Below are 21,155 nucleotides of genomic sequence, written 5' to 3' on the forward strand. Positions count from 1 at the left end.
GAATCATTGAATTCGAGTATTTTTCAGATTTATAGCTTATATTTAACCATTTCCCTCCCAATACCTCCCTAATACACTAGGTGCTTATCAAATATAGGGCATACTTAGAAGAATTGGAACAATCTGACTTTGAAGAGTAATAGGTTTCTTCCTACCATAGGTAATGGAATAAGCAATTATGCTCATTTAGTTTAAATCCAAACTAAAATAATAATAGCAACTGAGATTGATTAAAACATTATTTTTCAGGCGCTTTTTCTTATTTGATCTTGTCAAGAAACATGAAATAATAATGTAAAATAAAAAAAATTATTACTTTTGAATTCTATTTTAGATACAGAGAAACTGAAACATAGAGTGATAAAGAAACTTGTTTAAGGCTATCCAGCTGATAAGTGGCAGCATCGGGATTTGAGCCAGTCACTCTGCTTTATGATCCCATGTTCCTAACCACATATCACATGCTTCCTTATCAAGCGGAAGTTTCACCTGTGGGAATTAGATAAAAAGATATAGATATATGCACAGATCCTTTAACATTTTCAGAAAATTAACTCCACGATAATGGAATACTCACTCAGTTCTCTATAGAGATAATATTAGTAGCAGTTAGAACTTTACTTTCCTCCTTTGGACCAAATACAATAAATAGTGAGCTTTAAAAATAAAAGGATTACAAGATTCATTTAATGCTGTCATTGTTTTTAATTAATGGTTACCGCATATACCTGTTAGTACATTGTAACAGCAGAATGCAAAAAGAGAAAATAGTGTGTTTGGTTTGAGCAAAGCCAAGACTTGCATATCTACTATTGTCATGTCATGTAGAACATGTAAATATCTCTATGCTGTGTATAAAAGAGGTAATTTAATGTTTTCATTTTGTAAAAGCACGATACCTATAATTTTCTTTCAGGTCATGAATTCATTAATCATGTCATCCACACTTATCGTATCTATTACATACATTTAAATAGTGTTGATAATAAACTAATAAAATAGTTTGATGTTCTATTAAATCCTGTTGTAATTTCTGCCTCATCATGTGCCTTCTGACCTTTTTTTTTTCTTACATGTATCAGAGTTGTCATGATGAGGAAGACGATGATAGTGAAGAAGAAGTGAAGAGTTTTGAAGTAAGATTAATTCATCTAGATCGATCTTTTTTCCTGTTTTAAAGCATTATTCATAGCTTATAACTGACATTTATGTTTCTTGCTTCATGGCTTATTGCAGCTTATTGTGTCAAGGAACTGCATGTCAGAAGCTGGATGGACAAATCTGAGTCCTGACATTTGCTGAAGTTAAAACCAAGGAACATAAAATAGTTAATTATAAAATCCATATGTTCAGAATGAGTGTTCCTGAGAGCCCTCAGAGATGAGATTGCTTCAAATTTTTCTCGTCTCAGTGAATGTTGTGTTCTGGAATTTTCAACAGAAATGTGAGGAAAATACTTATTGAAGAACAACATGATATCAAGTTTTTTTTATTAATCCCTCATTTAGTATTTTATTCTGAATTAAGGAAGTCTGAAAGATTTGGCCCATTTTGACTTCTGCCCAATTAGGTCACTCATTCCTTGTACATATGTACATGGTGCCACATAACGCAGTTTGCATGCATGAGTTAGGAATGCATATATTCTTAGGACTATGTTCTATTTTATTATTATTTTCTTAAACGTTCTCAGCTTTTAAATATCCTGTATAATTTGAAATGCTGCTTACTGTTAATTAGCCAAGAGAAAGTAAATCTTATTTTCCCCGTTTGCTTATACTGTACTTTCTTTTTTGTGTGTGAGGAAAACTAGTTATTGCTGAGTATGACTCTTTTCATTTATTGATTTCTTTTTTGTTTTTTTCATTTTCAAAAGGAAATTACGTGGGAGGAAATAGATTAGATTTTTTCCCCTATTTATTTACATGTCTGGACCTTGAGGCCAGAAGTCTGACAATATGTCAGTAACTAGCAATGAGCAGCATTTCATCACAGTGGATCTATAAAAACGAATAGTGGAGGAATGGACTTAGAGTAGTGCCCCTTCCGGAAACAGCTGGATTGGAGCAGCTGTGCACCACTGAAGTCAATGTATAAAGCATTTAAAAACTCACAGTAATTTGAGAAGAATCAGTGACTACTGCTGGCTGAGAAAGAAAAAAAGCCATAAGAGCAATCTCCTATATGACATGCTAGTATTTTCTAATATGTATCTGTTCCATTCCCAAATCCATCTTTATCGATAAGAAGCAGAGATAAATTTGAATCAGTTGTGAACAGCCAGTGATATCGTTTTTCTGACGTACACACCGTTTATGGTCTAGCAGTTGTCTTCAGAGCAATTGTTTATTGCTGTTTTGCTTCTTGTCCTCATTCTTCCTTAAGGTCACAGGATCCCAACGCAGCAAGGTAAAACTATATATATATGTGTGTATTTGTCTGGGTCTGAGTTTCAGTTTCTTGTGACATTTACCTTTGTTAGACCCAACATCTTGGATTCATTTGTGATAAAAGGTCTTGAGAATCTTTCTCCGAGTTTGTAGCTCCAGTGCAATTGATCTCTTCAATATTACTTCTTTGACACAGGTTTATATTTCTTGCAATTTAAATGATTCATAATTTGAAATTTTATTCTACATGTTAATTTTGAGCTGTATACTGTGCTGGGATGAAAGAATGCACCCCTTTAGATTATTCACTTTGGGCTCAAGAATTTTCAGTGCAGCATCTGGCCTCAACCCTCTTGATTTTTTTTTTTTTTTAGTACCAATCTCATACTTGAAACTAGACAAGAATAATGGCACTGCTGGTGAGATTAGAAAGAAGCCTGCTATTTTTCTTGTGCTAATAATATCTTTAATTAGTAATTGGAGATTATGTTCCATGATTTCAATATCAATTTCAGTACTTATTACAGAGCTAGATGACTATTCTCCCTCTTAATAATTTGATAGCTGAGTACTTGGAAAAGTGCCTAGGAGGAAAATTTTGATCTACAATTTATAGAATAGTTTACTTTGAAGTGGACCCCATTAAGTGTTTATTCTATTTTTATAAGGTTGTTGAGTAGGAAAATTAATCATAAACATCCCAGAAGGACAATACCCACACTGACTAGTAAAAAAATAAATAAAAAATAAGTGTTCAGTGAGTGTCAATTACCTTGCTTTGCCTTTTATGATAAAAAATATTTTCTGTTAATATGAATTTAAAATGGCAGAAAGAATCTATTTAGAAGAAAAAAAATCTTTTAACTCACTAGTTAATTTGAGGAATATATTGTTCTTACATCATCTTACTATCCTTGTAAATTTCTTAATTTGAGTTTCCTGCAGATACTATCAGATATAGCGTCAACCTGGTGGATATAAGCATTAAAACACAAAATGGATATAGCACTTAACAATGCATAAGGGCCTTAAATAATAGCTAATAATGGGTGTGGTACTATTTTGGAAGATTTTTCTATTTCCATCACTAATTGTCTCAGAATTCCTGCAACTTGTTCAGTAATGAAAACATGAAGGTACTTCCTAATATCACCCCCAAATTTGATTCCCTAATTAGCATCAAGTTTCATGCCTTATGTATGTCTTGCTTGATATGGGGTGGATAAGGCAGAGGGTGTTGCTGTTAAGGAAACAATTTTAATTTGGGAGATGAGTGCATTTTTTTGGGAGCTTTGAAGGCAAATACAATTTGGTAAACAGGGTCAAATTTGGTAACATTAGAAAAGTTCCCAGTTTTGGGAAAGAAGACAAGGAATGCCTAGCAGTGGAGTCTTAGTATTCAATGTATATGATTCAGAATTGTATGCAAATTCACGTAATAGTAAAGCCAGGCAATTAATCCCAAAATAAGGAATATGGACCAGCAGGTGTGACTTTTCCTCCATAAGGCAGAATTTTAATATTTAAATTGCCACATATTCATAAGTGTAGTGCAATAGGCAGGATTTGAGAATTTTCACTTCCTGAGCAGTTGTACTGATCTCCGTGTTATTTGAAACTTATTACTTATTCCTAATTTATGAAACTATGCAACTGTTTACTAGCTATGTACTCTGAGTAAGCAATATGAACGCTTTCCAAATTGAAAAATAGTCATTTTTGTGTTAGCATCTATAAAGATGTTCTTTTCTGAGGCTAACTACATGACACCAACAAAAGCACTAAAAAATTTAATCAATTAGATTTTTACTTTCTCTTTATAAAATTAGTGACCAGCCAGCCTTTTCTCATCGAGGTGTCTGTTTGTTTGACATCATCTAGTTATAATCTAGTGGTGAAATTTTTCATATATGTTATTTAGCAGTTTCAATAATTCTTATAGCAAATTATCTTAAAGAGAATAATTTAACATGCATGTTAATTGACTTTTGTACCTCGTTATTAATATTTGCTGTAGTTTCTACTTAAAACTCCACCTGCAAAATTTTCAACAGGTGTTGAGAAGAGTGAAGAAATAGATTTAACATGACATTATAAGGGAACTTTCCGTGAGGAATAAAATAAGGCTCAAGAAAAATGGAAAATAGGGCATGCATACTGAGCTATCCTCAAGTATATACAAGTATTTTTCTTCATCCATCACGTGTATTTTTTTTATTGATATGATGCTGTTAAAACTTGCCTGATTTAATGTGATAGTTTAATTCCCTGTTTCATCTATGACATACAGAAATAGGTTTTTCCTACAAGGTGCTTATTTAATCATTTTCTTTCAAATTTACCTAAACATGCCGTTTTTTAGATGTGGGGCTACCTCAATATTGAAACCACTAAGAAGGGCAATTAAAACTTAAAAAGTGGCCAAAATAAACTTAAAGGAAAGAAATGTTTTACCAGTTACCCGGCAAGTTAATTACTGCTATTGAGTGCTGTATTGAGCATTAAATTTTTAAAAAGCTGAAACAAATAAGAAGAATAAAATTTCAAGGGTGGTGCAATAGTGGCTCAGAGCAAGAATTCTTGCCTGCTGAACTGGAGACCTGGGTTCAATTCCTAGAGTCTGCCCATACCAAAAAAAAAAAAAAAATCAAGTAAAATAGCTTTGTTTCTCTGCACATGATGAGTATTTCTCATGTGGATCAGCAAAGAACTTTGGTATAATAATAGCAGACCACTTTTTAAAAATAAATTGTTATTGCCTTGATCTAATTATTTAAATAACATAAAAGGCATACAAGAATATTTGGACTTCTTGTCAATTAGATGGTATTGAATTATTTGGTTAGACAAAATTTTAGATACAGAATGCTTGGGTTGTGTTTCTTTCCAGCTATGCCTCTGCTTTCCTGGACTCCTTGGCAACCCATGTGTTCTTTTTTGTTTTTTTTTAACAATTTTATTCATACAATGTACACACCATCCAAACTGTGCAAGCAATGGTTCACAGAGTTATGTACTCATCATCACGGTCAATTTGAGAACATTCTGATTGCTCTGGGGAAAACAAAAAATCCTGTATCCTTTATATCCCCTATTTTGATACTTAGCTTTGATATAGTACATTTGTTACAGTTATTAAAAGAATATTACACTGGGCAGGCCACGGTGGCTCAGCAGGCAGAGTTCTCACCTGCCATGCTGGAGACCCGGGTTCAATTCCTGGTGCCTGTCCATGCCAAAGAAAAAGAAAAAAGAATACTACAATGGGGTGCATGGGTGGTTCAGTGGTAGAATGCTCGCCTTTCATGCAGGAGACCCAGGTTCGATTCCTGGACCACGCACCAAAAAAAAAAAAAAGATTATTGCAATGTTACTGTTAACTTTAGTCCTCAGTTTGCATTAATGGTATTTTTCACATATACCACCCTAATATTAACACCTTGTAATAGCGATATACATTTGTTCTAGTTCATATAAGAACTTTCTTTTATTTGTACAGTTAACCAGCCAGCATCCATAGCAGGTTTCTCTATGTTATACAGTCCCATGTTTTATCCTCTAGCTTTCCTTCTACTGACATAAACCACCCTAGGCTTTCCCTTTCAACCATACTCACACTCAGCACAATTACACTTACCATATTGTGCTACCATCACCTCTATCCATTTCCAAAAATTTGCAATCAATATTATTTAAAATTCTGCACACCTTAAGTATCATCACCCCGCTCACTACTCTGTTTCTGTCTCCTGGTTTTACTCTAGATTTTAACTCCCAGAGTTTGCTCATTATAATTAATTCCTATTAGTGAGACCATATAATAATTGTCCTTTTATGTCCTTATTTTACTCAACATAATGTCCTCAAAGTTCATCCATGTTGTTGTATGTGTCAAGGGCTTCATTCCTTCTTACAACTGCATAATATTCTGTTGTATGTATATACCATGGTGTGTTTATCCTCTCATCAGTTGATGGACATTTGGGCCATTTCCTTCTTTTAGTAATTGTGAATAATGCCACTATGAGCATCAGTGTACCAATGTCTGTTTGTGTCCTCTGAGTATATACCTAGTAACAGGATTGCCAGATCAAATGGCAGCTCTATACTTAGCTTCCTGAAGAACTGCCAAATTACCCTCTGAAGCAGGTATGCCATTCTCCATTCCCACCAGCAGTGAATAAGTGTTGCTATTTCTCCACATCTTCTCCAACACTTGTAGTTTCTGTTTTGTTTTGTTTTCTAATGGCCATTCTAGTAGGTATGAGATGATATCCCATTGTGGTTTTGATTTACATTTGCCTAATACCTAGTGGTGTTGAACATCTTTCCATGTGATTTTTTAGCCATTTGTATTTGGAAAAGTCAGACAACATTTTAACTACGATTTTGCAAAAGACAGAGAAGCATTTTTCAAATGGGTACTTCTGCTGTTGCCCTTCTGTGATATTATAGGGTATAACATTAAATAAGTAAAAGCTTTCCTGTGGCATATTAAAGTAATACAATAGAGATTTATTACCTACTGAAAAACCTGAATTTAAAACAGTAGAGCCTAGGTAAGCCAGAGGAGTAGAACATTAACTTGTCTTCTACACCATCTTTCTCAAATATTAAGGAAATTGCATTAGCCTTTGGCAGGTGTCCAGTTTGTAATTCAAAGATGAGTTCTCTGCCGAACGAGTCCCTGTGGTCCTAATATTCTTTACTATTGATTAAAAGAATTTCTCATGTGTTAGATATCAAATATGCCTGTGGCATAGTTGACATTCTGAAATAAAAATTTAAGAGACTGACTTACATTCTCTCCCAAATGGGCCTCAAGCATAAATAAAATGACATCATACCTACTGAAGTACTCAGACCAATAACCAGCTCATACTCCAAAGTAATGCATTGTTGAATATGAAAGAGTCCATTTAGGTTCAAAATGTTTTAAGCATTGGTGTTATATAGCACTACCTCAGCAATAAAAGAACTCTGGTTTGGTGTCTCCAAGCATCTAATTTTTTAATAGAATTGCATTTGGTAATTCTGCAAGAATGAACTGGGTATAAGATGTACCCCCACCTTCTCCTCCATACCCCATCCCATGTGGTTTGAACAGGAATGAGTTTATTTAGTGCTGTCCATTCAAATATTGTTGGCAGAAATATTGTTGACACAAAATGTTGGGAGAGAAAATGTTCATTTTAATATAGTTGGTGTTAGCCTTGTCTTCCTGTTAAGTAATTTTCCCTTGGGAGAAGCTTCCTTTCCATTTATGATGCCTGATATCGGGGTGGGGGGACTAACATTCCATCTCTTGATCCAGTAAAGAGTATCAAGAGCTTACTCTTGACACCACCAAAATCAGGTCTTCAGTATTAAAAAGCAATGCTTATTTTCTAATTTAGCTCACAGATTAACAAGTGATTTAAATGTAAATTTAAGAGGAAAGAAGCTAGAGTCTAGTTTTCTTTTATGCAATATGGAGTCAAAACCTTACCTTAATGAAACCATCCCTTCTTTCTTTAGGTCTAGTATTACAGGACAAAGCTTTGAAGAAGAATTAGTGTACTGGAATCTGTACTGGGTCTCCAGATTTGTTCGCAGAGATTTCTTGTCTATGATAAGAGATAACCACAGATTAATGCATCCTTTCAAATGTCTTGTATATTCTTAATAGTGTAGAGCACAGTATGAAAATGCCAATTGTTGGATAGTACATGAAATTTGCTGGGAAAATATTGGATTATTAATGACTCACTCATAATATCAATTGAGAAGAAAGCTTATCCAGAATTTTGAAAGTATAATCTGTTGATGAGTATGTCTGTATTCAAGATAAATTTATCCTTTTTAAACATAAATTAGATTATATATGTACAGCTTATCATTAAGAGAATGTAGTTTTCCAAGAACTGGTATCTAGCACCTAAGAAAAATCCCTGACAATAATCTATTATAAAATATCTCCTAAAGTGTTTTTTTTAGTTTAAAGTAAGTTAGATCCATTGCAGCAATTTAATGTAGATGGGCTTCCTATGTCTTAGCTAGCAGAGGGAACCTTTAAATATATAAAAATTGGATAAAGATCAGTATTGAAATGATTATTGAAACAGTGGGAATAATTATTCCTTTTATCAAGAAAAATTACTGTCTTTTGGTTCTTTCTGAAGAAGCTTTTATGATGTCAAAAATATGGGTTAAAGTCGTTAGAGTTGCTTTCTATACTATTGAGTCAAAGAGGAAAGAAGGAAAAGAATTTTGGCAAGTGGTCCCCATTAATCTTGCCCCATTGCTCCCAGTCTGCCATCTGCATTTTTATATCTAGAAATGGTTCGTCTCAGGTAATGTTTCAGCCTGAATACCTGAGACAGCAAAGGCAAAAAACTCAAGTGCTAATGCTAATATTTTATAATGTGTGTGTGTGTGTGTTGGGGCATGGGGAGGCAGTGTTACAATCCCACAGAAGCAAGAGTGGGGGAAAAAGAGAAATGATACAGGGAAGGAGGAAGAGCAAATGCAAGTTAGTGCATTCCTGAGCTGGCCATGCTATACAACAATGCAGCTAGTTGCTCAGCCATATGGGGTCCCTCTAGAGAGATTGTGCATCATGGAGCAATTCTTCCTGGGGAGGAAGGGAAAACAGATTATCTGCTGTCCCCCTCCCTTCTCTTATCTCTCATTGGTCCCAGGAAGTTAATTTCTTACTTCCTGCTGATATTGCCCAGCTCTTCCAGGCAACCCCTGGGGAAGTCAGAGCCTTCTTGGGTCCAGTCTCCCAGTGCACGGGCATGGGAGTTCCTCCTTAGATCCATCAGTGCCATGCGTGGGGTCTCCTTGGGTGAGTGGCAGTGATGGCAGCAGCCAGCTTTCATAACCACAGTAATGGTGTGAGCCATTTCTAGGGCCACTCTCACTCAGAAGCAAAGCAAGTGACCAAGGATTGGAGAGAAAGGGAGCACAGGGAAGAGGGGAGGTAAGGTAGGGATGGAATACTGGGAAAATCCCTAGAGTTAGGGATTTTCTGTCCGTTATATTGCGTATGCTAATTTATGCAAATGAATGTGTGGCCCGAAATAGCAAGCTGTATGGAAACATGTGTATTTAAACATAATTGTAAATATTTTTCAAAAGCACAATAATTTGACTGCTTGTGCTGTATTTTTTTCTTTTAAATAGTCCCAGGTGACGCTTGTACTTAACCACAATGTTTGGTAAATGGGAGGCAGCAGAGGGGTTGAGAGGAGGGGCATTAGCTTAGACTGTGTTTGAATCCCAACCACTTAACTATCTGTGTGAAATTGTGTTTCAGTTTTTCTGCGTATAAAATGGGGCCAATTGTAGTATCTCCTTCATAAGGTCGTTATGAGGATTAGATTAGTTAATGCATACAGAGTATTTAGAGCATGGCCTGTCACCTAGGAAGCTCTATGTAAGTGTTTGCTATTATTGTTACATTTAATCAGGTTCACTTTCCCTATCAAAAATGAGTCAGGGAAGCCCATAGAGACACTTTAAGAATTGTGAACACAGAACTGTGCAAGGCAGGAGATCTGGATTCACATCCTAATGGTCGCTGTGACCTTCAGCAAGTCACTTTTAACTACTCTGTCTTAGCTTTTTTTATTTATTTATTGTTATTAAAATCGTTGGAATAGATATTCTCAGGGGTCATGTCCACCCTTAAAATCATCTGATTTGCTGCTCATAAGTGAGTCCTTTTCATTTTTCAGTAAAATTTCACAATTCTACATGCATTAATATTGATGAAAGTATGCAAATCTTATTATTTTTCTTCTACTATTTGGCGAGGATTGAAGAACACAAACTCCATATTTTTAGTATGGAAGTGTACCACTGCACGTGTCTTACGGAAAACAATATCTAGCAAAATTGTCAGATTTCCCCAATCCTCCGAATTTGAGAGATAAAGCGTCACACAATTATAATGTAGTAAGATGGGGGGAAAAAATGAAATGTTGAGCAGTTAGAGAAAAGGGCAGGGTCATAATTGGGGCCTTCCAGGTGGGATTAACCCAATGTGCATGTCACAGATAGAGTCTTGTTATTTTGCAGTGAGTGGTGGGCACAGTTGACTCCGATCTTTCTAGGAACCAAGTAAAATTACATAAATTTAGCAGTTTATTCTATCACTAAAGACAAACTTATTATTCGGGGGAAACGTAAACATCCAGGGGTATTTTTCTTTTCCTGAGAATCTTTGTGAAGAGGAAACTGTGTGATATCATGAGAAAGGTTTTCCACAATTTCCTAAAAATAATTATTGAGAGGCCAATACAATCAAGTCCAGCTTTGAGGGTCTCATCTGAGGATGGCTTACTGTAGATGGGTACCAAGTATCTAGAAGAATAGAAGGAATACATATCCTTGAGACAGTCTCCTGAAAAATCCTCCCCTCAGCCAACAGGTAATACTTGGCAGGGAAATTGAGACTTTATCCAGTAGATAGAGTGCAGTTCTCCACTAAGAACTTTACAGGGATAATATTAATAACCATTTTGAAAACTGAGAATATAGGCTTAAGAGCTTACAGTGTCGGGAATTCTTAAACTCCAGATAATGAGTTGTTATAATGCAGTGTATGAAAGTTATTCTAACTTCTCATTTTTCAACTAACTAATTCAAATTCTGACATGTCAAGGTCTAACCATGCTTTCAGATTTTTAGACATCATCAATAACCCTGTCATTCTTATTCTCTCTTTTGTCAGGCAATAGTAAAGTGAAATTGAAAAAGAAATACAAAGCACTTGCTTTTTGTGTTGAAGACAGCATCCACTGTTTTAAAGACTTAAACGTCTAAATAAAGTCTGCATTAAATCCGTATTTTGCTCAGGATGAAACACATTCCCTCTTCTGGTTTTAGAGTTACTCATTCTTTTCTCTTGGTTTTATAGTTTGTTGATGGAGCTATTTGTAGTGTAGTATAAATTTTAACAGCACAATCATGAAAGAGAAAACTATTTTAACTCGGCTGGGTTTTATTCATTAGCGTGCTATCTATTAGTTCTAAATAGGCTGAATCCAGGTGAAAAAATATTCCAATTGAAACGCAAGTATAAATGTTACAGAAAGATGTAAAATCACATTACAAAGTTCATCTAAACTTTTGAACCTGCAGCACATTAGTTAAAATGTATGTCTCTGGTTTAGTGTTTTCGTTGTCCTTGATCATATGTTAGTAAAGCTTTGATTTGGCATTTGAATAAAATCTGCTTAGGTTAAAAACATAATTTTTCATCTTAATTGGGAACAATTCAAGAGAGCACTAGAAACTGTGCTAATCCTATGGGGAACTAGAATTGTGAAAGATTATTATACTATTTGAAAGTTCAGTTAACAAAGAGAATGGACTATGGTGAAAGGTGCAGACCAGAAATTAAATGTTAGCCATCATAGTTTTATTAGTATTTGTTTGTGTATAGTTTTAAAGACTTCTCTGACTATGGCCTGAAAGTACACTTTAAAAAACATTTCATATTGTATTCATTTTGTAGTTCTTCAAACAAAAAGTTGCTTATAATATTTCAGATTAATTTGTACGAACTATATGACATTATATCATTTATTTCTGTCATCCTAATTTTATTTAACACCTATTATGTGCAGGGAACCATAATGTTTATGGAGTGAGTGTATACTGGTGGTGTGATTTAAATGGGCAAACAAGCGAAACAGTTCTTGCCCCTTGTACCCATGGAGCATTACTTCTAAAATTTCTACACCCATTTAATCATTAGTTTTTTTAATTTTTGAAAACCATCCATTATTCAACAAGGTAATGATCTTATCATTGTTTTATTAGCACTGTGAGTCAACTGTATAAGTATATGGCTAGGCTACAATTTCAGGAGCTGGAATATAGAACAAAATTAATTGACATGGAGAAGGTGACTCTTGTCCATTCCTCATTTTTTTCTCCCTTGTTCTGTGTTGGCCTGTTTGTGTTGTAAGCCAAATAATTAATACCCTTTAACTCATTTTCATCTTTTTTCCCCATCGTTATCCAATTGAATCTCCTTTGTTTTCTTGTAAAATTATCTTTTTTCCCCATCGTTATCCAATTGAATCTCCTTTGTTTTCTTGTAAAATTGAGATTCAACATCACTTTTCAGGTTTTGACTTCATTTATGAAGCCAAATAAAAATATTTTACATTAACTTAAAATATTAAATCATGGAATTTATTTTAAAAGAGTTCAGTTCATGGAAATGTCTGTTTCCTTATAACTTGCTTCTGCATGCGGTGTAAGATGAAAATATTTTCAGCAGATGTTGAAGATTTGGAACTGCAAAGAAATAAAACGAGATAAGTGGGCTCAGTTGGCCTGATTCACAGCCTTAGATTTGGAAGCCCTGCCTTTGGAGGGTTCATTTGCCCCAAATGTACATGGAATTGAGAATGGTCCTTTAGAAACGATGTGAATTTCTTTGCTGTCATCAGATTGCCCTGGTTTAAATGATCTTTTCTTCTCCATTATGGAAATAAACGTTTTTCCATGAAGAAGCATGGGACAATTGTAATTTGTTCTTATTTTATTATTTCTTTTTTTCATATAAGGCAAGGTGTTGAAGAAGCAATTTTTTTTTTCTTCAGGCTTTTCTCCCTTTCCCCTTTCAAGTCTCAAGACTGAGACGCTCTTAGTTAAAATGGAAGTAAGTTAGCAATTTTATTACAAACTTAAAGTTAAACTAAAAGCAAATCGCAATGATGAATACTTCCATTCAGAGACAGTAATTTGATCATGGGTCTGATATTTGACCACAACTGACCTTGAAAAGACTCATAACAATCTTTTTAGGGTAACAGCTGATAGTTCTTGGTTGCTTCTGGCAATCAGAACTTTTTGCCTAAGGGAAAATTCAAATTATGGAGGTGCTCTTTTTTCTTTTTCCCTTCCTTTGTAACCTTGGAATAATTTAAAGTTCAAACCACAGTTGAAGGTATAATTGTTTATTTAAGACCTTCTGGCAGTTTAAGCAGAATCCTGAGGAAGGGTGGTGGGAGGGAAATTGCTTTTAAAACGTTGCTTTCAAAATGCTAGTTCCCTAAGACACTTTTAAAAGTCTATCTCTAATTAGCTTAGAAAAGTATATCTTCAGTAAATTTGAAGTGAGAAAAATTTTTTTCTTTCCATAAAATCCTTCATTTTATGGTCTGAAAACTTTCTTGGTTAGCTTTCAAAGTTTATGTGTTTTGTGTTGTGATAAAATTTCCACTGATGAGATGAAATTACAGACCCAGTAAAGCAGCTCTCAAAAGACAAAGCCCCAGAAAGAAATAGTATCAAAGTGCTTTCAAGGCAAGAACTTCCAATTTAATCTAACAAAGAGAAAATTCAGGAGAGATGTTGACCTGATTGTTCCGTAGAAAGTACATGTTTTCCTTCTTCTAGATCAGAATATCTTTTAGATTCAGTGCTTTCTCAAATGAGTCTCATCATCGCCTCAAAATATTGCAACTTAGATGCTGTGTTTTAAAAAACAGATAGCAATCTTTGCCCCTCGTTTATTTTCTGGTCTTCTGTCCATTTCTTGATCCTCCTAAGATCCACCCAGGCATTATTTCAGTTTCCAAAGAAGATCCTGGGATCCCAGAATCTCTCATGCACGTTGTTCTGACGGGTCTTTGAGTCTATCTACACACCTGGGGAGCACAGCAGCGAAGTGTTTTATTTTGTTTTCAGGAGTATATGGCATGCCTCCATCTTCAGTCTTTTTTGGGTTCCTTTAATTTGTTCTTTTGACTCAGTAAAGTGATTGCTCTTTCTGATTCCCTTGCCTTTTTAGTTGATGATAGGGTAAGTCCTTAAGCTAATGATTTCGTATCATTTCTTATTGAGAAATTATTTACAAAATAAACTGGTTAAGCTGGGAAGCCAAAGTTCCAGATACAGCTCTGGCAATGGGGGAATGTAAAAGATTGTTGGGTCTAAAAGGAAGAATCAAATGTTGCTCATCGATTTTAAACAGTAACTGAAGAGCAGGCGAAAGGGTCGTCTTTCAGTTTTTTTCCAAAACTGTGTTGTAATGACAAAATGGTTTTGTGTGTCTGTGTGATTTTGTTTTCGTTCTGTTTTTGACTTCACAGGAAGAGGTTTAAACATGAAGGCAAACTTTTTAGGTGTTAGCATGGCTACATATAAAGCAAAGCTGCCTTTTTTTCTTTTCTTTTTTTTTTTCTTTGCTTCCATTTAGGCCTATCACATAATTTAAGAAAAAATAAAATTTAACCACAGGAGCTCTAACTATAGTGTGAAAAAAACACCCTGATCAATTTTGTTTTCGCAGCACGATATTATCAAAGATTTAAGAAACAAATTTGCCAGCCTCGGCGAGAACTCTCTGGTAACAGCATAAATGTCTGTGTTGGTTGCTTTTGATTTAAAGGTTTCTTTTTTCATTTGTTTGAGCCCATTTCTCCCCCCCCCTCCTTTTACTTTACTTTATTTTTCATATTCTGTAACTAGCAAGCCTTCATTTTTTAAACCTCTTCCATCTTCCAGTGTCTATTTTCCGTACTTTGGATGGAAAGTTTATGGCAGCAAAGCTGTCACCCTGGCTACCTCTGCTGCAGCTCTTCCTGCTCTTAGGTCATATATGTTTTGGCCGTTGTGTTTATGGACATGATACTAATTGACTGTTTCATGTCCCATTGACTAAGCTTCTCTACCACGCCATTTGATGGACTCGCTGTCATAGGGCTCTATGCAACTTTTCATTCTGCAACTTATACTGCTTAGTGCCTTCTCAATTCTCCGGTGAACTGGATTGCTCAAGCGAATGATCATGCCAGTCTTGAACTTGCTGTGCCTTTATATTTTATTTTTATTTTCTTCTTTGTGTTTTCAGTGGTAGTTTGAGTGGAAAAGAAACCAACTCCAGCCATTGCGCTAGCAGCACCATGCAGTATCGTTTTGTTACCGCCAGAGAATACAAAATATAAAGGCACATTGCATCTTTGATTCTTTGGGGGTAACTGGGGTGATCTGTAACCTAAGTCCACTAGGTTTTATCCATATCAGCTTTCAATTTTGCTTAAACTCCAAGACGTGTCAGTTAAAGTTTTTCTGAGATTCAGTGATAACTTGCAACTCGAGCCATTTGCTGAGCAGTATCAAGTTATGGCCATGACATGGGAGATGACTAAAACCTGACAAACTTCTGCACAAATAATGTGTAATTCAGAAAGTGCACGTTTGATGAAGTTCAGTGCTTCGAAACTGTGATATACAGCCTTTGGGCGAAGCAGATAATTAAAATTGAGAAAATCCATCCTGATAAACCAGTACCAAAAGTCTATCAAGAAAAATATAAAGGGAAAAATGAAGAGTCTAATATGTTGATATCTGTTGAATAACATTGTTGGTGTTGAAATGGTCCATAATGTTGTCATAGAGCCCATACATGGAGAGAGGACTAAAAATATGGTCTTTAGAAAGCTGCTGTGCTCATTGATAGCCACAACATAAATGGTTGGGATTTGTGTTCAGGAAAAGGAAATGGAAAAGCAAAAGCTTCTGTACCAGCAAGCCAGACTCCACGATCGAGGAGCTGCTGAGATGGTTCTGCAGACAATCAGTGCCAGCAAAGGTGAGGTGGGCTCCACTTATTCCTCAGGTTCCATCTTGTTCTGTTGGGGCTCCTCTGTTTAAATGCCACCTGTTTATGTATTTGTTTTTCGCTATGTCAGGTGACTATTCACAAATATGATCTCTCATCAGAGAGATTTACTGAGTCCAAAGTTGATTTTTTTCCAGACTCTTTAAAGGTTTATTTTCATTTCTGCTCTTTAAGTTTGGGAAACTTTTATGATTAAACTCATGATCATATTAATCATGGGTTGGCAAACTTTTTGTGTAAAAGGACAGGCAGTAATTCTTCTCAGCCTGGCAGGTTATTTGACCTCTGTTGCAACTATTTAACTCTGCCCCTGTAGTGTGAAAGCAGCCAAAGACAGGACAAAAACAAATGGCTGAGGTCCCAAAAAACTTAATTTACAAAAACAGGTGGCAAGCAGGATTTGGGCCTCAGGCTACAGTTTGCTAAACCTTGGCATAAATGTTTAGACTTTTTAAAGTGAGGTGCTTTTTAACAAGTAAGCAAAGTACTGTTGTATATCTCAATAGTCAGCCTTTTCAAAATGCTTTGTCTTACATTAATCATATCTTCTTTTTGACACATTTTAAATAGAATTTGTAATCGAATGGAAAAAGTAAAACTTGAACAGTCTGCTTTTAACATGCCTCCCCCAAATTATGGAGATTGGTTCTGTTTTTAAGATAACTGTAGGTGAATAACTTAAAAATAAATATAATGTGCTAAATGATGGACTAGTTACATTTTTATATTTTTTCATTATTATTTAAATACTTGAAAATCGAGGATAGTCATCCTAACAAAGCAAGACTATAAACATGTTAAACTGAAAGCGATAAAATAAAAACAACAAAATTTTTCCAGCTGCAGTATTGCTGGGGTGCAGAAGGGAAGGTTAGAAGTTTGCCTTAAAACAAGTTATAAGTAGCTCATATTCATTTCAGTATTATTTTAATCATATTTAATTTGGAAGCTTAATAATTTCAGGCCTCAGTATTCCAAAGACAATTATTTCTATTCTTTTTTCTATATCCTCAATATAGTTTCAATATTGGATATATTATACAGAATTCAATAACAGCATTGATGGCAAAATATGCACTATTATTATTTTAATATTTTTTGGCAAATAAGGCTGTCTGTTATCCAGATTTGTAGGAGGTAATAATTTTTAAAGAATACATTTTGGGATAGAATAGGTTAAATGTAGCAAGTGAAATGATATAAGGAAGGATATTTTTTATATCTTTAAGGAGAAACTGGGCCAATGGTAGCTGCTACTCTGAAACTTGGAATTGCTATCTTAAATGGTGGGAACTCTACAGTACAGCAGGTAATGTCTTTAAGCCATTTATTTAATTCTCTTTTCAAATAAACAGACTTTATTTTGTAACAGAATTATTAGTGATGAACTTTTCATTTTCTTTATAAAAAATGTCTCTCTTTCATGGTCGTATTACCCCAATAGCCAAGTATCTTCTAGTTAGCAAATTAAATACCCTGTAAGAGACTCAGTTTCAAAGTCTGAAAGACAGGTCATAATGCAGCATTGTGTGACTAAGTCAACATAAAACCAGCTATTTTTATTTTTATTTATTTATTTTTTTACGTGGGCAGGCACTGGGAATCGAACCCGGGTCCTCTGGCATAGCAGGCAAGCATTCTTGCCGCTGAGCCACCGTGGCCCACCCAAAACCAGCTATTTTTAAATGGTGATGAGAAACATTCTCACTTGGGGAACATGGCTTGGTATCTTCCTAAGGTCATAGTTTAGAGTGTTGTTCCTCTCATAAATTGATTCCCAGGATTTATTGTATGTTTGCTATGGCTCCTGCTTCTAGGTTAATATGTAAGAAAACACACTGAAATGTTTTTCAGTGTAATTCTTTCTAGTCTCAACAGGAATGAGAAAATCAGCCAATAAGGTTTTGTAATTATGCTATGTTTAAAAGTTAGACATGATCTGGGTAGGCATTTTAATAATTTCAGCCAGTTATCACAAAAGTATGTATTCTCTATATCTAACTGTGAAGGTCAACATCTGTGTTTGTTAAAGTATTTGAGTGACTTTTAAAAAACGGTCAGAAATGATGTCACAAATTGTGCACAGCACGCCTCTGGGGTCACCGCTCATCAGAACTCCGATGTAAACCTGAGCTCTGAAAAATTCTCTTGCTAATTGAAAAAATACTCCCACCACAAAAAAAAAAAAAAAAATCCCACCAGTATTTAAATAGCAGATTGTGTTATTCTAAAACTTAAACCTATCTCCTATTTTTATATGTTTGGCTTCCATTTGAAAAAGAAAACAGATCTAATAGCATGGAACAGATGGCCATTCTTTCTTGGATAAGTTAGGCAGTTTTAAGGGTTATGCTGAAGAAGGAAAGAAGGCAAGGTGGAAACCTTGGAACATCTGCCTTCGACCTCTTGGGAATCTCAGAATCACCACATTGGGAGACAAAGCCATGGATATCCTTCTAAAAGACCTGTGAGTCTAAGAAAAGAAAATCAGAGAAAAGTGAAGGTTCCCTTCATTTGGTGGATTTTTTGCAAGGGCTGGGAGTGGGGTTGTGCATGGGCAGGGATTCAAACCCAGGTCTCCCACATGGCAGGTGGTTATCCTACCACTGAACTACCTGTGCATCCTCACTTGGTGAAATTTTTTATTATATTTAGTGGCAAATAAAAATAGTTGAAAAATTTGTCTTTAAATTTTTCTCCAATTGTGTATTATTTCCATAAATATAGTCATAACATTTTAAAACTGGAGGAGAACATAGAGTTAATGTATGCTAAGGATTCTTCACCTTTTTTTTGCTTTAATGCCATAGACCCTGTCTGACAGTCGGGTAAAGCTTATGGATCTATCTCAGATAATGTTTTTAACTGCATTAAATAAAATTGCATAGTTTACATAAGAAACCAAATATACTGATATGTTATAAAAACAGAATTTTGATAAAGTAATATGTGTGTTTCTTTGTGAACTAATTAAATAAAAGATCTACTACTTGGTTTTAAATTACCATAACTGAGAAAAGATGATTAGAATAAATTTTATTTTGAATTATCTGCAGCAAGTATAATATCATATGAAAATATCCGTAATTTCCATTGGTTTCTATATAACCTAATCCTAATTTTGTTTATTGCCAACATTAATAGTTGAAAAGAATGCTAAATTTCAGTTGAAAATTAGTGAAAATAAAGATGTACTTTTTCTGTCCACTTTCACAGATGTCCATAATTCTCTATGAACCTCAATTTAAGAATCTCTGATCTTTAATTTAATAGGAGTAATATTGAGTCAAAATATATTCTTTCTTTCACTGAGTCACACGTATGAAAGCCTAACCATTTGAACTGAGAAATAATTATACGCCGCAGCGAACTTGGTGACGTTTAACAAAATGTCCAACAGAGAGCATAAGAGGAAAAATGCAACTGTGATGGTCTTACAACTCCAAACGTAAAAATTGTGGCAAATTATCACAAGAGAATTAGTAGTCTAAATTTGTCCTTTTATCATGACAAATGAATTCTTACTGGGGTATGAATCACTTTCTGATCATACTTACATCAAGCCCTGAATATGTAAACAAAATTTTCTGCTTGATGGAGCCTGTCTGGGTTGACCAGTTCTTTTGATTTCCATAGCTAAATGGCTATGACTTAAAAAGAAAGAAAGATGAAAAGAAAAAATAAGGAAACCTATCTAATCTTTCTGCAGTCTTTTTTAACAGGGGAGGGGGGTGCACGTGGTCTAGGAAGCAAAACTTTGTACAGTATTTATCAAAAAATAATTTCCCTTGCCTTATGCTTCATAGGAAAAGATCTTTATCATATGGTACATACATATACTCAAAAATCCTGAGCCAGAAGGAGCCTTGAGAGATCATGTAATATTGTCCTTGCTCTCTATAGAGATCTGTCTTTTTTTTCTGGAACTTCAAATATAAATTCTACCACCTCCCTCCAACCCTCTAGGCCACATTTCTCAGTTTTAAAAGGACAACCATAAAAAGTGCTTAGCTTTATTAGACCGATAAGTTGTCATACATCCCCAAAAGACTATGTGTTTGTGTGTGTGCATGTGTACATACATATATATATTTTTTATATGTGTGTGTGATTATGTATATTCCTTATTATTTAGTTTCATGTTACATTTGATTTCTGGGAAAAAAATTACTACTGAAATTTTGACTGCTGAGCTGAGCCCTGTTTAAAATAGCATGGATAAATGGGAATTATGCTCTTCTACTTAGGATTTAGAGAAAAGTAGTGTTATAATTTCCTAAAACCTTTAATTGTGCCTTCTATCATCTTGTATAGCCCATCTTATTTGAAACCTCCGATATGTTTTATCCACATTAGAAATAACTTTCATTATGCTATGGGAAAATAGATGGAGTGATACATTGCTTTAGTATTTTCTGCATTTTGTATTTAACCAAAACTTTGACCACAGATTCTGGATGTTGTTCTGAAAACAAGGAGAAAAATTTACTAGTCAAATGATCCTCACCGTTCCTTAAGTTTAGATTCTACAGTGTTGAAAACTGAATTTCTGATGGTAACATTAGCATATGGCAGTCATGAGTGTCAGATTACAATGCCCTGTAAAAAATCCCTTTTGTCTGTAAATAGCATACAGATGTATCTGCTTCCCAGTTAACTTGGACCAAGTGTCTGGGTCTCCAAATATTTTTTAAAAAATTGGAAGCAAATCAAGAGATGTATTATTTCCCCTCGATATTTAGGGTGCTTCTGGTGTTTCTGTGAAGCAGCACTCTTGTCCTAAGCCGTTATTTATTTACTGCTGCAACTATAAATGGACAACTGTTTTGCTTTGACATGTTTAACACTGTTTAACCGTAAAGATGACTTCACTAATATTCATATGTATTGAATATTTTTAATCTGTGTTCCAGAATAGAAAGCATTTTTTTTTAATTTTGCTGTGTTTACTTAACAAAAAAAAAGACACAACACAATTTGTGTTCAGTGACCATATGGTATATTTTTTTACTTTAGAAAATGCTTGACTACCTCAAGGAAAAAAAGGATGTGGGCTTCTTTCAAAGCCTCGCAGGCCTGATGCAGTCATGTAGGTAAGGAAATGCTTTCCTTCCATTTGTCCTGTTCAGTTGGTT

General features: G+C 34.8%; 1 protein-coding gene across 2 annotated transcripts in view; it reads left to right on the top strand.

Annotated features, from left to right (window-relative positions):
• The window catches only part of RYR2 (ryanodine receptor 2), a 779,580-nt gene that overhangs the window by 689,178 nt on the left and 69,247 nt on the right, over positions 1-21,155 (top strand). For both annotated transcript variants that reach the window (XM_077168436.1, XM_077168435.1), the window contains 5 exons: positions 1,083-1,136; positions 2,386-2,409; positions 15,891-15,990; positions 17,250-17,329; positions 21,037-21,113. In XM_077168436.1, the coding sequence (XP_077024551.1) occupies positions 1,083-1,136; positions 2,386-2,409; positions 15,891-15,990; positions 17,250-17,329; positions 21,037-21,113 (335 nt within the window). The remainder of the gene's footprint in view (positions 1-1,082; positions 1,137-2,385; positions 2,410-15,890; positions 15,991-17,249; positions 17,330-21,036; positions 21,114-21,155) is intronic.

This window comes from Tamandua tetradactyla, chromosome 7, assembly GCF_023851605.1.
Source record: "Tamandua tetradactyla isolate mTamTet1 chromosome 7, mTamTet1.pri, whole genome shotgun sequence".
In the NCBI taxonomy this organism is placed as follows: Eukaryota; Metazoa; Chordata; class Mammalia; order Pilosa; family Myrmecophagidae; genus Tamandua; species Tamandua tetradactyla.